The 15,932-nt window shown below is 42.0% G+C and overlaps 1 protein-coding gene across 2 annotated transcripts; it reads right to left on the reverse strand.

Annotated features, from left to right (window-relative positions):
• Window positions 1–343: 343 nt before the first annotated feature.
• brd2a (bromodomain containing 2a) lies at window positions 344–9,917 on the reverse strand. 2 transcript variants are annotated; one of them, XM_085147918.1, is made up of 12 exons: window positions 9,363–9,917; window positions 4,924–5,227; window positions 4,700–4,837; window positions 4,331–4,481; window positions 4,042–4,241; window positions 3,446–3,922; window positions 3,233–3,361; window positions 2,920–3,111; window positions 2,566–2,825; window positions 2,164–2,474; window positions 1,943–2,068; window positions 344–1,790 (listed from the first exon to the last, which is right to left on the reverse strand). In XM_085147918.1, exons 2-12 carry the CDS (start codon window positions 5,200–5,202, stop codon window positions 1,663–1,665), a joined length of 2,391 nt encoding a protein of 796 aa, XP_085004044.1. In that variant the 5' UTR covers window positions 5,203–5,227; window positions 9,363–9,917; the 3' UTR covers window positions 344–1,662. The 2 variants fall into 2 exon arrangements, with proteins under 2 accessions (XP_085004044.1, XP_085004043.1); XM_085147917.1 differs by having other exon boundaries at window positions 7,766–9,917.
• Window positions 9,918–15,932: the final 6,015 nt, after the last annotated feature.

Raw genomic sequence — 15,932 nt, forward strand, 5'->3', positions numbered from 1 at the left:
CAATATAAACATGTGAGAGAATCTCAGGATTTTTAATATGCAGGAAAACTGCTTGCAGCAGGATGCAGGCTGCATGTGAGGATACATGAAGTCAGGCACTGTGAGAACGTCATTCAGAGGAACTCTATTTTAATGCTCAGTTCCAGTTGTGTGTTGTTCTCCTCTGTGAGCGTGTGTTTTAAAAAGTCCAGATTAGGGTTAAAAAGTTCTTTCAGCAAAAGAATAAACAAACTGCAGTTAATACTTTAATCTGCGCCTCTCTTTGATCACCAAACTGAAAACTTTGATGTATTTTTTATGTTGTGTTGTTTGAACTCAGGATGTCAATAAAACGTTGCCAAAGTCGGTGAAAAGACGTCTCAGTTTATTTATGTACAGATGTTCAGGTGAAGCGATGGAGTACACAGGCTTCAAGGTTCTGACAAACTTCAGACTGAAAATACTTTAAAGGAATCAAAGGGAAACAAAAACATGCTCAGAGGCTGTAGGTTATCTACACCTCCACAATCCCGACACGTAACCTGTCCACAAACGTTTGCTTTCAGTATGAAAAGTTTCTCCTTTTTAAAATTCCTCCTAAATAAATAATCCGCTGCAGATTTTAAAGAACAGAAAACACACCTTACCCTAAAAATCACAAACTGATTTAGTAGTACAAACAAAACGAAACAGTGCATCATCACAACAACACGAATCCATCGTCGGCGTCTACTCGATCAAAACAAACTCGCCGTCTCTAACCTGCTGTAACTAAAGTTTTAATCACACAAAGTAAACTCAAATAAAACTGAAACTTTCAGCTGCCGTCGATCTCGAAGGCCGATTGTTTAAAGACAAACTTCTGGATTTAAAACCTCTCTGATCCGATGTTTTTGTGACTGAATTAAAGAAATCAGAGGAACAGATGTTATTGAGCACAGGACGAAACGCCCCCACAATTTATTAGCAGATTGGTCACATTAGAAAAAGCAACACGTTTACAGAGAAAAGGATGAGAAAACAGCCGACACAGAAACATTCATGCCCCTCCAACAGATGTGTGCAGATGTTCGTCAGCTCCTCTGTATCTCATGCGTTCTGAAGGTGCTTCTGTGTGCAGACCCACTTTTTCAACGCCTGCGTCAAAACTATGAAGAACGTCACGACGTCATTCGCACAGAAACACACACACAAACATTCCCCTCTTATCCACTCGGAAAAAAAAGAAAGAAACACAAACAAAAACGACTTCGCTCATGCCAGTTTCATTGTTCCCACAATGAGGGAATAAATTAGCTCCATAAAATGCTTCTTTATAAAAGAAATGTATTGAGTACTGTACACCTCGTCTATACAGCATAAAGACAGGGAGCACGGTGAGAAGGGAAAATTATCTCCAGAAATTAGACACATTCTGGCTCTAGCACCCTTATCCCTCCAACGCACGCCTCAATCTTCTTTATGTGCAGGAGATGGAGCGTCCCTCACTCCGCCCGCCGAGGCCGGTTCTTCAGGGAGGAGAGCAGGAACCTCCTTCAGGTCGGAGCTGAGCGCCGGGAACGCTCCATCTCTGCCGGCCTCGCCGGCCCTTCCTGCAGCTCCGTCAGCAGCTTTAAATAAGTTCAGTCCACTCGGGGAGAAAAGAGTCCGGCGGGACATCTTTTCATATGAAGAGTCTGTCTCTCAGCCGGAGTCTGACTCGCTTGTGTCTGAGGACGAGGACGAAGAGGATGATGAAGAAGAGTCAGAGGAGGAGCTACTGGCGCTGAGACGCGACGGCTGGGTGTGGGTGTCGGCTGCAGGCTTCTCGGCTGGAGGAAGAAAACAAAACGACATCAACATGTGCTCAGAGGAAAACAAGAAAACTACATTATGCTCCATGGCTGTAGTTTTTGGTCATTTTTCAACACCGGGAACAGTTTAGTGTTAATAAAGTTTCACTCTTCAACCATGGACGACTTACGTTTGGTCTTCGTCGGCTTCTTTCCAGAGTTGAGCTGACCGCTGACGTCCATCAGCCTTCTCTCCAGCTCCATCTGCTTCTCCAGAGCGAGCTCTTCCCGCGACTTTCCAGCACTGTTCTTACTCGCTGCAGACAGAAGACGAGAACATCAATGAGCTGGAGAACTTTGACCAAAGATCAACTAACCCAGTGCTTATTCATGTTTTATCAAGTTCACTAACTGTAAGGCTTTCGGGGTTTCTTCCTCAGACACGTCATGACGTATCGCTCCAGCTCCCGCAGCGTCGAAGGCTTCAGCGTCTCGAAGTCTATCTCGATCTCCTCGGGGTTGGTGTCTCGGAGCGACGGCTCACGGGACTGGATGATGTAAACGACGCGGCCGAGCTTTTCGCCGGGCAGCTTGTTGATGTCCAGGCTGAGCTGGCGCTTCTCGTCGTACGACATAGGCGCCGTCTCCTCCTCTTCGTCTGAGTCAAAATGGCTCACGAGGGGATCGTGGGCCACCTGCGGGATGACGTTGGCCTTTTTGGATCTGTTGGAGGAAAGCAGGGAGTGTTTAACAAAATAAAAAATGTGCACAATGCAGTCAACCCATAAACTGTCCAGTAGGTGGCAGCACTCACTTGCTCTTGTTGTTTTTCTTGCTCGGTGCCTTCTTCATCGGCATCACGGGGCAGGGCACACTCTTGCTCTTAGATTTTGGAGTTTTGGTCATTTTCGGGGTCTTGGGCGGCCTGACGGGCGTCACTTCCTCCTCTATCCTCCGGTGCTTCTCTTTCTCAACCTTTTTCTTCTTCTTTTTGTCCTTCTTGTCTTTCTTCTTCTTGGGTTTGGTGATGGGGCCCTGGGAGAGTGCGGTGAGCTGCTCATGAACAGCTTTCAGCTGAAAGATCAAAAAAATAAAAAGATAAAATGGCATCAGTGCTGCGAACAACCTGTGTGTGAACATGTGTTTACAGACATGCTGCGGTACACACCTGCTCCTGCAGCTCTGCCAGACGGTTCGCCCTCTCCTCCTCAGAGTCGGAGCTTGGGCTGCTGTCGCTTTCCTCACTCTCGCTGCTGAGCTCGCTCTCAGAGGAGGATGAAGAGGATGAGGAAGAGGAGGAAGAGCTCGGTGGTGCTGGAGGCTCATCTGGCATTTTAGCAATACAGAACTCAAAAACATCCTGGAGAGAGAAAATGGTTTGGTTTAAAAAATGCAACTGAAAACGAGAAGCAGAAGTTTAAAATTGCGAGAATTTAAACGTTCTAATTAATTTTTTTAATCATTGAAATAAAGAAAATCACCTGGAGTTTTCTGGCCATGGCCACCACATCGTGGTCAGGAGGGTTGTACTTGTAGCAGTTGGAGAACATCAGTCTAACATCAGCGGAGAACTGGTGCGACTCACGGTACTCTCTGCCGTCCATCTTTCGCTAAAACAACAAAAGAAAAGATTTTTAGATAAACAGTCTCTGAACTTCAGTCTGATAAATTCAGTCTGTGGAATGAACGCGTACCTTGATGGTGCTGAGGTCCATGGGCTGTTTAATGATGTCGTGGTAGTCGTGAAGACCGAGCGACGAGGCATCGACGGGCTTGTAAAACGGCCAGGCGTATGCGGCGTGCTTCTTCGACAGCAGCTCCTTCAGGACGCCGCTGCAGTAACGCATCTGAGGGCTCAGCTTGCTGCGGCGCACCGGCGGCGGCAGGATAGAATCTGGTAAGTCCTTCTTAGGAGGTTTGATGGGTCGTCCGCTCACTCCCCTCCTGTTCCCTCCCGCTCCTTTGGTGCCCACAACCACTGCTGGTCGGCCCATATTCATGTTGATATTCATTCCCATCCCCATGCCGCTGTTGTGGTCCACCCTCAGAGAGGTCAGGGTTAGCGGCGAGTTGTGCCCCAGCCCCATGCCACTAACACCCATTGTGCTCATTATAGGCATGGGTACGGTGGTCGGAGTGGTGGTGTCCGCTTTCCTCTTCACACCTTTTTTCTGTAGATGAGAAAAGAAGAACAGAGGAAGTCAGAGGAATCCCGTTTTATGACTAGTCTCCATGAATTTTAGAACAAATTCCAAAAATATAAATACAAGAAGTCAAGCGTTACAGTTACCTTAGCCGTGGGCTGGGTGGGCAGGAGACCTGTGATGGTGGGCATGGTCTGCTCAGTCTGAAAGGTGTGGGGCATGCTCTTGGACAAAATGGTTTGTGGTGGGGTGGAGAGGATTGAGTCGGGCGTTTCTGGAGTGGGAGGCGAGTATGCTGACTGAGAGACAGCTGGGACTTGATGAGCTGTCGTCACGCCTCCAGAGACTGAAAGAGTGAAAGAGGAGAATCAGGCTGTGAAGAGTCTGATCTTGTCCTGAGTGAACTACAGCTGCTGGCCTGACGCATCTGCTCACCTGCATTGTTTTTCCCTTTTTTGCCATTTTTTACTGACTTGCTGCGTGGAGGTGGGGGAGGCAGCTCCAACTCTTCCTGAGGCATCTGAGCCACCTTCTGCAGGAACGCCTTTTCCAGAGACTGCGCCATCAGCACGATGTCATCTGTCGGCTGCAGAGAAGGAAATTCACACAAAATGGTTTTAAAACAATGATATTAACACACTCTATACATAATACATTCATTAACTATAGTTAATAACTATAGGCAACATCTAAAGACATAGTGAGATATAGATACGTAATATACAAGGGTAGTATTGCTCTAAATATTTTATACTATATATTTTTACAGAAAATTTTTGGTTATATTGACCAGGGCAGATTTACCTTGTTATAAATGTAGCAGTTGGTAAACATGGTGTTGAAGTCCTGCATGCACTCACTGGCACTGCGGTAGTAGTTATTTTCTAATCTCTTCTTAATTGTGCCCATATCCATTGGATTTTTTATGATCTTGTGATAGTCCTGGAGGAAGAGAGGCATTTTCAGGGTAGGAAACATTCAAACTTCACTTTTTAAACAGGAACTGAAACCTGAAACTATACACTCACCGGCAGGTTGAGCTTGACCGCATCCACGGGTTCGTGGAAAGGCCAGGCAAAGTGGTGCCTCCACAAAGATTTGAGCAGGACTTTCTGCAGGAACTGCAGTTGGTTGGTCATCCTCCCCTGGCGGTTGGGGTCCTTGACCGGGGGCTGCGGGGGCCCAGAAGGGGCCATCTGGCTGTGAGGGGGCATTCCAGGACTCTCAAAGCCCTCGTAGAGCAGTGAAGGTTTTCGGATGCGTTTTCCAGCTGTGCCACAGTTCTGATCCATCATTATTCCCAACATACCGGCATCAGGCCCAACATGGGAGCTGCAGAGAGCACAGTTACAAAGGAACTGAGTATTTTGGTTTGAGCTGTGATGATGAAATTCTATTAAGGTTTTCTTCTCATTATAGAAAGGTTACAATGAATATTCTGTGCTGTACATCCTGGGATTACCATGTAAGCTAATCAACTTTCATAATAAGTAAGTGTTCCCTTGTTGACGTATGCTTCCTGTTATCGTGTCAAATTTGATACAAAGTCAAAAATGATACTACACGTTTGTTAGCAAGCACCCATCTGCCTGACCCTGAGCGCTCACAGTGGGTGAACTGGTCCAAGCACTTCCTCTTCTACACGTCTCACCCAGACTTAAACCCCACACCCATTTCCATGCTTAAAAAAAAACAAACAAAACAAAAAAAACTTAGATTGTGGGAGGAGTTTAAGCTGCCCTGTTGCTGTAATGACTGGAATAGTGTAGAAAATTTACACACACAAATTCTAATTCCTAACCTTGTCTACCACGAGCCACCCATTAGCCATTAACACAGGATTGTGATTATATATAAACAGAGCTTAGGGTACACATTAACTTGTCACAGTATTATTAACACTAAGCCACTCCTACTTCTTGTTGCTCTGTGTTTGACAGGTGCAAGACACCGACTGTCTAAACTCGTTCTCTGCAACCATGACTGTACCTATGAGCGCCTGGTGACTTCAGAGTAACTTCAGGAGAAAACAGTTATACAAAAGTCACATTACCAATACGTAACGCGACACTTTGCACCAGCGAAGGAAGACCATCTCTGTTGAACTCTGGTGTTGACCTGACTTACCATTGTGCCTCCATGTGTACCTTTAATAACACTAAGGTGTAAAGAAAGCATATCCTTATCCCTCCAACGCACGCCTCAATCTTCTGTATGTGCAGGAGAGCCAAACAGCATAGTTACGGGTACTGGATATAAAGTAACAGTAGTTGTTTTTTTATGTAATTAACTGTGCAGTATTTTCAGAGTCTGGTTGCTTGGATGGGGACTGTTGGTGGCATTAGCATCAAATCTCCAGTGACACTAATGCTAGTATTTTTACGAAAGAAAAATGTAAAAACCAGCAATTCTGTTTATTCAGTTGTCCCCTCTTTCAGTGCTGCAAGGTATTGACTCACCATGACCCATCTTCACTGGCCCACCATCTGAACCACAAGACTTACAAGACTAACCAAGGCAAGAGGGGGTATTTAAGGTCATCCGCCTGAAAACTGGTCTCTACCAAAAGCCTGAAACAGCTGGTGTTGTATTATTGGATGCTGCACCATTACCATTAAGTAATAACAGAAAATTGTTCCACATTTAAGCAAACAGTGCAAGTAATATAACCCATGGGGTTAGTAGCTTAAGTCTCCTATGCATAGCCTAAGGGTATGTTTGCACTGATCCACCCTACACACAAAATGTAAGAAGAATTAGCAACACGATACAACAAAATGAGTGCAAAGCTATTGTAAAGCAGTCATTTTAAATGATACAACTGTTGGAAACACATTTGACAGTTAGTGTACTTTATTATTAAAAAGGGAAATAATCATGTACAAAATATTAACAGCACTACACAAAAAACATGTTGGCCAAAAAAAATATTTAACAAATTAGGAGACAAAAAATTCTCCATTAAAGTATTAAAATTTTATAATATTTAGTTTTTTGGCATTGTCGGATTAGTTCAAAATGATAGCAGCTGCTAACTACTGGGGCTAGTGTGCGCTGTAACCAGGCAACCAAGGGAAACACCCAACATACATACCTAATAAACCCTACATTAAAAATAACATTTACCAGAGACATTGACAGGCTCTCTGTATGTGGGGCAATACTACTTTAATAATACATAAATAACCGGTAGTGGTGCTACTGATAACCGAGCGTTAGCCGTTATGCTACAATGGAGAGTCGTTGCACCGGCGATCACAACAACCCCATGACCGCCACATGGCTACAACAACAAACCGGCGAAACACGCAGTGACTCTGCCGTGGCTGTGCTCCCGACTCCCCTACGTATATACTTGCACAACGATCAAGCTTAACTATTGTTTTGTGCTGCAAAAATGCCACATTTATACATTAGATAAAGCCTTCTTAAAAGATGCCAAGTCAGCATTGTTTATTGACAGCGTTTATTGTCACTGTCAATAAACGCAGACATACAGCACCAAACGTGATACTTACGCGTCTCATGAGCAAACCTTTGGGCTCAGGCTAAAGCTAGTAATGCTAACTGCTAGACAGTGGGAGAGAGCGGCCAACGGCAGCCGAAAATGGCGCCGACACAGCGCTCAACAGTCGCAGTTTGTTATGTTAAAAAGCCCAAAACAACCTTACTTCTTCCACATGAAAGTCACTTCTAATGCCTGTAACGACGCGATAAAGTCCTTCCTGTAGCATACTCAGCGTCCACCTCTCTTCAACTGGCATTACAGCAAACAGGGTGCCCGTTCCGTTATATTTAAAATAAATAACCATAAATGTTCACAATATTCCGACTGATGGAAAGCTGAGAGTCAGCTATACCGGTAGATACCTGTCAATGGGCGGGTTAACAGCCATTTCCATCGGGATGGATCCGGATTCTGTTTTTAGCTACACTCAAACCAGGATCCGTCTCCAGTCGTCAGATCTCTCCGTTCCCCGCCACGGAGCTCTCTTTCAAATCTGCTTCGGTGAAATGGCGACTATGCGACTACACCCGGCTTTTTATAGACCCGTCGCAAAACCCATTGGACACACTACCACAAAACGTCCCCGCCCCTTGAATTTCTACTGGCTGTTCACGACGTCAGTTAAAATGACCACACCCCTGGACACTGAAACTCCCCAACCTGCAATTCAGGTCAGCCTATTCGCAAGATTTTCCTGTCCGTCAAATAAGTTGCACAACACTATTGGTCCACCCTTCTACAGCCTTTAAGATATACTGTATGCAACTGGCTCCGCCATATTATCCCCCACAGAAAGCGAGGGCAAGGAAGCCAGCCTGCTCCATATCATATTACATTACGTCAACGTGTTGAGAGCGACGACGGGTATTGGTCAAAGCTGCTGTAACGCGGGCTTTCAGGGTAAATACCGCGAAGCCTATTGGTTGTTGCATCCAGTCACGCGTACCCTCGAAGAGCCAAGGGCTTCTTCCCACGAGCGTTGTACTAAACAGTACATCCGCATTTTTATCTAAGGGAAACGAAGCACAGCCGCCATCTTTAAGCACGTTGAGAGACAGTAATATGATCAAATAAATATCAACTCAAAACACACAATGTCAAGAAAAACCTGTAAAACGCTGTATATTCGATTTACACGCGCAAACGTTGTAAGATCCCCAACACTTGGTGAAGAAAGCGCCACAATTTTAACAGTCAGACCAGCCAAGCCTGTAAAACGAGGCCTCCACGACCCACAGTTACACGCTGTGAAAGGGCGCAGATCAGGCCTTACAGTTAATTTAACTAAACGATGTTTGTGCTGAAGCCATCATTTACATCTTTTCATCAGCAGTAAAAACAACCTTCAATAACACGAACACCTATAAGAAGGTCACAGAAACCAACGCCTGAATGACACAGCAGTTTTCATTAACAACCTCATCCAAAGCCTGATTAAATCAAGCTCCAACCGAAATATTTACACAACTACGTTAACCAATACAGTCTAAGGGAATAATTAAATTAAAGATTGAACTATTGTTTTAAAGATTAAACTATCACACCACACCTTTGTGGTTCAACCAAACAATAAAAGACCAAATAACATCAAGATAATTGTACAAAAATCGTACTTAATAAACCTATATAAGCGGCTTCTTTTTTTATAAAAACGACCTAAACTCATTGAAACGACGACACACAAAAGGTTACCTAACCACTGCACCCATCCCCCACACCAAGGTTACAAATTCCCTGCAATGTCACTGAAATACACGATACAGCACTGGCACATATTAATACAGCTTCAAATATTTGTAACATTTTCATAACATTGTGCTGTAAAAACAAACATTAAACTAAACATTTTTTAAAAATATATATAAAAAATATAAAATGAATGTTGAGTATAAGTCAATAAAGTCTGGAATGTAAAGTGAATAAGAAATTCCAATGATAAATCCCAAAATAATGCGAAACCTTTCTTCAAATTATCTTCTTGTCTTCCACCTCGATACTTTTTAACCAACACATTTCCCTCAAACATGTCCGCCTTCTTCCCCCATTCCCTGCGCAGGGGTGGGGGAGGGGAGTCATGTGACGACTCGTGCCCGTTCATCAAATCTGGACACGTGGCATTCTGCAAACACCGCGATAAAAATGTGTTCAACGCGAGCCCGTGCTCATAAAAACACCGTGTCCATATCCAGAGAGACGCGCAGATTATTCGCCACAAATAGGCGAATAAAGTTGTCGAAATATCCGAACAAAGAACATACTTTCCGTCGGATTTGGCTCATTCTGATTGGCCAGGCGTGACCACGTGACTAAAAAAACGATTGCAGTTTTATTGATTGCGCTGTTTGCCGAACTCTTGCACCTGTAATCCGTTTATGATCGCCATAATAATCCACATCTCATTTGTCGGAGTTTGTCAAAGAAAAATACTGACATCTGTTTTTTTCTTCTGATCGTGATTGCTGTCGATCTGCGTCTGCGTTGCACCATGAAACAATGCGCATGCGCTTATCCCACGTAGACGCCTTGCCAACAATGCCCCCAGTGTCCAAAAGCGACGCTGATCCAGGAGCAGTTTTACCCATAAAATACGTTCTTGTGTTCTGCACTGAGTATTCCCTGGAAGGAGGTGGGATTCAGCTGGAAGTGATGAGTGTTATTTTACAGATTAAAGCAGGAAAAGGGGATAAACAGGGGATTTTATATAAATGGTTTTATAACAACAATTTAACTTGTTCACCCTTGTTCACCCTGTCTTATCTAGTATGTATGTCTCTTTAGACGCATATCCATCATCTCCGCTTTTGTCTCTATTTTTTAATGTAATTTTGAAAAATGTTTTTCGTATTTCTCTAGTCTTGTTATTTTTCAGGTATTATGTGCCTGTGGGGTGTTATGTACACCTTGTGTGTATTTGTATTTCAAATAAGACTTGAAAATGGACAATAAGCTTCACTGAAGTAGTCCCTGATGAGTCGAGACTCATTAAAGTGGACGTTAAAGAGGAGTTATTATTTCACTGCTGGGTTCCAATGAGATTATCAGACACGTAACTATCAAAATAATAAAAGCAACATCTTTTGATCCCAGATTTCAGTTAGCATGTAATTCATTTAGACAGCAGTTATTTAAAACCATGTTCCCCCAGGCACACTCAGGGAACAGCCGGTGATCTGTTGGATGTTAGATAAAAACTCAATTTGCACAATAAGGGTGTGATTATTGTGCAACCGGCCTGAAAATGTTGCACAGTGGATGGAAACTGAACTGCACATCCTGTATGTGATCATATCTTTGTATCGACTGACTGTTTATTGTTAAACAAATATTTTTACTGGTGAGCTTATAGAGGCAATATTGATAATGACAACAAAGATGCACGTTTCATAATTTTGTTTACATAATTCATCTTTATTAGTCTTGTAACTTTTCTAAATCACATTTTAAAAGTAAACACTTGCATTCACCAGTGCAAGCTGAAATTTGATAGGTGGTGTATATGTACTGCAGTATTTGCTGATAAGTATCTCATAGAATATACAGATACTCTATTTATAGTACAGTTACTGACTTTGTCTTTCTTGGTTCTCACTATAAAGAATATAATTTTGACTGAGACACATGTTGTTGTTGATGTCATAAGTTTAATAGTCAGTGGAGCTTTTTAATCCTCTGTCCACTGCTAAACATTTCTAGATATTTGCAACTTTATCTTAAAAAGTTTTACTTTTAATTTTAAACATCTGAAGTGAAATTTTTACCTGTTAAAATCTCATTTGTATCTGAAATGAAAATTATAAAAGAAAACCATTTGAACCGCAGGATTTTATTCAAGAATGAAAAAGTGAAACTGTATTTAGTGAAAGTGAAAGCCTCATGAACAACTCGTGAGTCATTTTTGTTCATGGACAAATAACATGGATGTGTAAGTATAACCACTGTGGATGTGGAAATAATGTCCCTGTGGATATGTGAAATGTTTTTTTAACTAAAAAGAACTGAATTACCAAATAATCAACAATCCACAGGCCTGTACTCTTAAACTAGGTGTACCTCTAAATATCGTAGCATTAGATTTAAGCAGAGTGTACGTTTAAAGTTGGAGATATCTTGAAATAATCTCCCAAATGTAATGCATAAGACTAATGCTCAGGCTCATATAATGATAACCTGAAGAAATACTGTGAAGTATATCCAGAATTACATAACATATGGAATCAGCAATGGTAAAGAGTAGGTCGGTTACATTAATGCCTTTATGTTTGTTTCTTGCAGGGGAAGAAGGATCAGCCTTCAAGAAACAGTAATGTAGGCAGAGGAAGAGGAGGGAAGATTACGTCAGAATCAGCCTCCTCTGACTCATCAGCCCTGCTCTCTCCCTGACAAACACACACTCCCCCCCCCCCTCTGTCTCCCGCTCTCTGTATCCATGTTTGACTGCGTAATCTTGTCACATGAGAGCAATCAGTCCAGAAACAGTTGCCAGGGAAGATTTTTCCTTCCTTACAAAAAGACAGACTCGGGGATCTTAGATGTTGTTAACTTGATTGCACTACAATAAACGCTTTCTGAGTGCCTGGGTTTTGTCCTCGTGTTTGCGTAACCTTGTATTTGCAGCTCTCTGCTTCAGTCCATTCACTCATTATGGCTGACGAGCCTTCCCTAGCAACAACAGTTCCTTTTACTGCTGATGTGAGGAGCTGTGTTCGGATACAGAAGCTCACTGTGCAGTTCAGGTTCCCGTTCAGCAGCGTTTCTGTGCTGATATTGCTTAAACATCCTTCTCCCTGCAAACGTTCATGTCACCCAGATGCTAACTCATGCTTACTATGTCAACAGTGCCACTCACATGTGCAGAATCACATGATTTGCTGATTTTCCATTCGCTGCTTTTTTCATTTGCATCCCAATGTGCCACTGTTTGCTTTGCAAAGCTGAACACATTTGCACTGTTTCCATTGGGCTGATTGTGTTATTGATGCACATGCCTCTATTATTTCATTTTTCACTTTGCTAACATGCACTCACAGAAACTGTCATGGTGCTGGGTTCCTCTGTTCTAGTTATTCTGATTTTGGTGTTCTGTCCTCCCCTTGTGCCCTGTTCGTGTTCTGGATTTCCTGTTTTATTTTGAAGGTCTGTGTCTGTTGTCATTGTGTTCAGCTTGTATCCTCCAGTCGTCGTTGTGTATTAGGATCAGCTATTCTTCCCTCCTGTGTGTGATTACCTGATTTTCTTGTGTGTGTAGTGGGTGTCGGTCTGTGCTTGTTGTCGGCTTGTCTGCATTCCAAGGTGTTTCGTTCCTCTCGCTGCCCCCACACCCTGTTTCTTATGTTCTCAGGTTTGTTATTTAGTTTTCCCAGTTTAGGTTTCTTTAATCATTTGTCATTTCTCACTGCCAGTTCTGTCACACTATTACTTGTAAATAAACGTCACTTGCATTATCAGTCAACTGCCTGCATTTTGGGTCCTTTTCCCTCCAACACCACACAGCTCGCCTCGACAGCCGTGACAGAAACACAGAACCTGGGGTTCAGCAGAAGTCTGTTTCTGTCCCTACAGGTACCGTTTACACAAATGTGGGCTTAATGCACCTCAAGACAACAATGCGTCTTTTCAAGGACCACAAATGTGTATGTAGGTTTCCATATTAGCACCATTTTAAGGTGTGGAGATATTGAGGAAAAAGATACATTAATATACAGCATATTATATTTTGCAGTTTTTAGGTTTTCAGTTTTCTATGTTTTTAAGTTACAGGACAAACTTTAAATACATTCTGTCAGTCTTGTATGTCAGTGTTGGGTTTGCAAAGACTGGATGGATGCAGGCTGTTTGCCTTTGTTCTTCTTGTTCCTGCTGGGTTTTTTCCAGGTACTCCAGATAAGCTTCATATAACACATTTTAGGTTAACTGGTCTTATAAACTGGAAATAGTTTACTTATAAATATAAGTATATATATTTATATAAAAATATATACTTATAAACTAGAAAAGTGTTGTAAATGCTTCACTTTCAGTGTGAGTGTATAAATGAATAAAAATATCTGAAATGAATGGGTACTCATGCATGCAGCTGTGAAGATTTTTGCACTGCTGTATTAGGTACAAAATCCCCACCAGAGGTTCAAAACGGTCTCAGTGTTAGAAGATACGAATCAGGATACAAACGAGCACAATCATGTCGAGGCTGCAACAGGAGGATACTAGGATAATGATCACAGCCCTAAAGGTGTGATATGAATATTGATTCTCTCTCTCACACACACACACACACACACACACACACACACACACACACACACACACACACACACACGAACACACACACACACACACACTTACTTGTTGGGTGTCATTTACATTTTCATTTAGAGCAGCTTTTGCACTTTCTCTAACATCCCTTTCACTTCTGCTGTCACAGATACAGAAAATCCTCTAAGCTTCTTATTGTACTGAATTGATTTTTTGTATGTATTTTTTTATACCTTTACGTTTGCTCTGTATTTATTTTATTGAGCTAAGCTGTTGTTCATGTCATGGTTGCTGTCACACAGTAATTTATCAACGTTAAAGAAAAAAAATAATATTATCTACGCTCTCCCTTTGACTTTGGCCCAGTCAGCATTGCAGCTTTATAACTTTATGAGTTTGTGGTGGAAATCACCTTCCTTGGAGCCAAACAGGTAAGTGTTACAGTACGTTTTACCAAGGTTGTTGTAGTTGACTAAACTGAAACTAGGTGTGAAATACAACTATAACACCAGAAACCAACTGAAACATCTGCATCAAACATCAACTTTTAAAATCTGACCCTAACAAACACCATCCATATTACTTTCAAAAAAATAACAGAATACAAATTCGATCAAAACTGGAGCCTATAAAATAAATTTGACTCTCCTGCTGTAATAATAGTCATCAAAAATAAATCCCCCTCTGTTAAACTGATGTAGCTGCTGTGTTGTATGAACAGTTATTATAACTGCTTCTTTTCACTGCTTCATGCTTTGCTTGTATTTGTAGGACTGTCTTCATTTCTCTTTGTGCTATAAATCAACCAAAAGCAACTTTAAGACCAGTGAAGTCATTTTTACGACACATTTCTAGTCTCGTTGAGGCTTTCAGCAGTTTAAAGAGCAGAGATCTTGAAACTGAAAGACTCACAGGCTGGACTCCTGCAAGAAGTAACGACTAGGAAGACAACAGCAGCTTAATTATGCATTCATGCAAAGGGAGTTGTGTGAAACTGAGTAGGACACTTCACAAAAAAACAAAAGGGTAGTCGTGACTAGAGAGGAGAGACATTTCCAAATGAATAGAGATGGTCTCTCTCTTGAGGAAGGTTTCCTGGGTGGAGATAAAGACGGGAGTCTGTGAAATGAAAGTGTTACCAGTGCTCTGATCAATGTGTTTATAACAGTCTTCACTGCACTCTGCTCACTGTTCAGCTCATAAACCAGCTACACCAAAGCAAAATCAACAAAGATGATCATGAACAAGAGATGAGATTATCATGCTTAATCCTACACGAGTAATCTCTTTTGGAGCATATGCCTCTGAGGCTGCTAGTTTTGTTTGAAGGGTGGAGCTGTGAACTGCTGCTGGACACTCAGCAGAAAGTTACAATATACAAAGTACAGAGAAAGAAGAAAGTGAAAGACAACAACAGACATAGAGACAGAACTGTTTCAGTGTGTTTAACAGCCAGAGAAACGGTTGTCCTCAGGTGTGAAGGCAGGTTTATCATCCCTTTGTGCCTCCTCTCCCCGTCTGTTTACCTTTCACAGGAATATGCAAAACAGTGCAATCGTTAAACCTTTGAAACTCTCCAACTGCTGTTTGGTAGAAAGTTAACTGGCTGGTTTATTCAGTACTGCAGGAAAGAACAGAGTAAGGCTGAGCAATAATGAAGACTTGTGTTTATGTTTAAAGGTTCCTTCATTTTTAGGCTTTTAATGATTTCTTTGACCTGTTCTTTTTCCAGGATGGAATGTTTGTACAGCATTAATCTTTAATGACTTTAGTAACAGAAACAGGGTCGTGCTATAAATACATATCTGTGTGTATACATCCACACTAATATTTGATTAAATGTCCCTTAGCAAGTTGCACCTTGATCAGAAGGTTTTAGTAGCCAACAAGCTTCTGAAATCATTCTGACCCGATATTTAACCATATGGCCAGAAATGATTAAGTCCATTTAAATTAGTTGGTTTGCTGACTTTACCCAGCATTAAACATAGGCCACACATTTCCATCATGGCTGATGTTGGACCTTTGAGAAAGTCTCTCCAGAAGCTTCATGTTCTGCTCTATTATTTCCAAAACCAGTTTTGATGGGTTTATATATGGGTTTATATTTATATTTATATTTTTGACCTTGTTTGGATTTTAAAAAAATCCAAAATAAACTCAAACTTGCGGATCCAGTTGTTTTTTTAAACCTTTAAAGATGTACACAGAAACACTGTCCTCTCCCCTTTCCTCTTCTCTACACCAGCTACTGCACAGATTCCTGCCATCTTCATG

The sequence above is a fragment of the Neolamprologus multifasciatus genome, chromosome 22 (assembly GCF_963576455.1).
Source record: "Neolamprologus multifasciatus chromosome 22, fNeoMul1.2, whole genome shotgun sequence".
NCBI classification, from domain to species: Eukaryota; Metazoa; Chordata; class Actinopteri; order Cichliformes; family Cichlidae; genus Neolamprologus; species Neolamprologus multifasciatus.

Excerpts from the sequence above, each read along its gene's own strand:
- brd2a (XM_085147917.1), bottom strand. The coding sequence starts at position 7,797 with ATGGAAATGGCTGTTAACCCGCCCATTGACAG. Across the intron at positions 3,362-3,445 it reads TGGACCTCAGCACCATCAAG|CGAAAGATGGACGGCAGAGA; the intron begins GTACGCGTTCAT and ends TTGTTGTTTTAG. Across the intron at positions 3,112-3,232 it reads CCATGGCCAGAAAACTCCAG|GATGTTTTTGAGTTCTGTAT; the intron begins GTGATTTTCTTT and ends TTCTCTCTCCAG.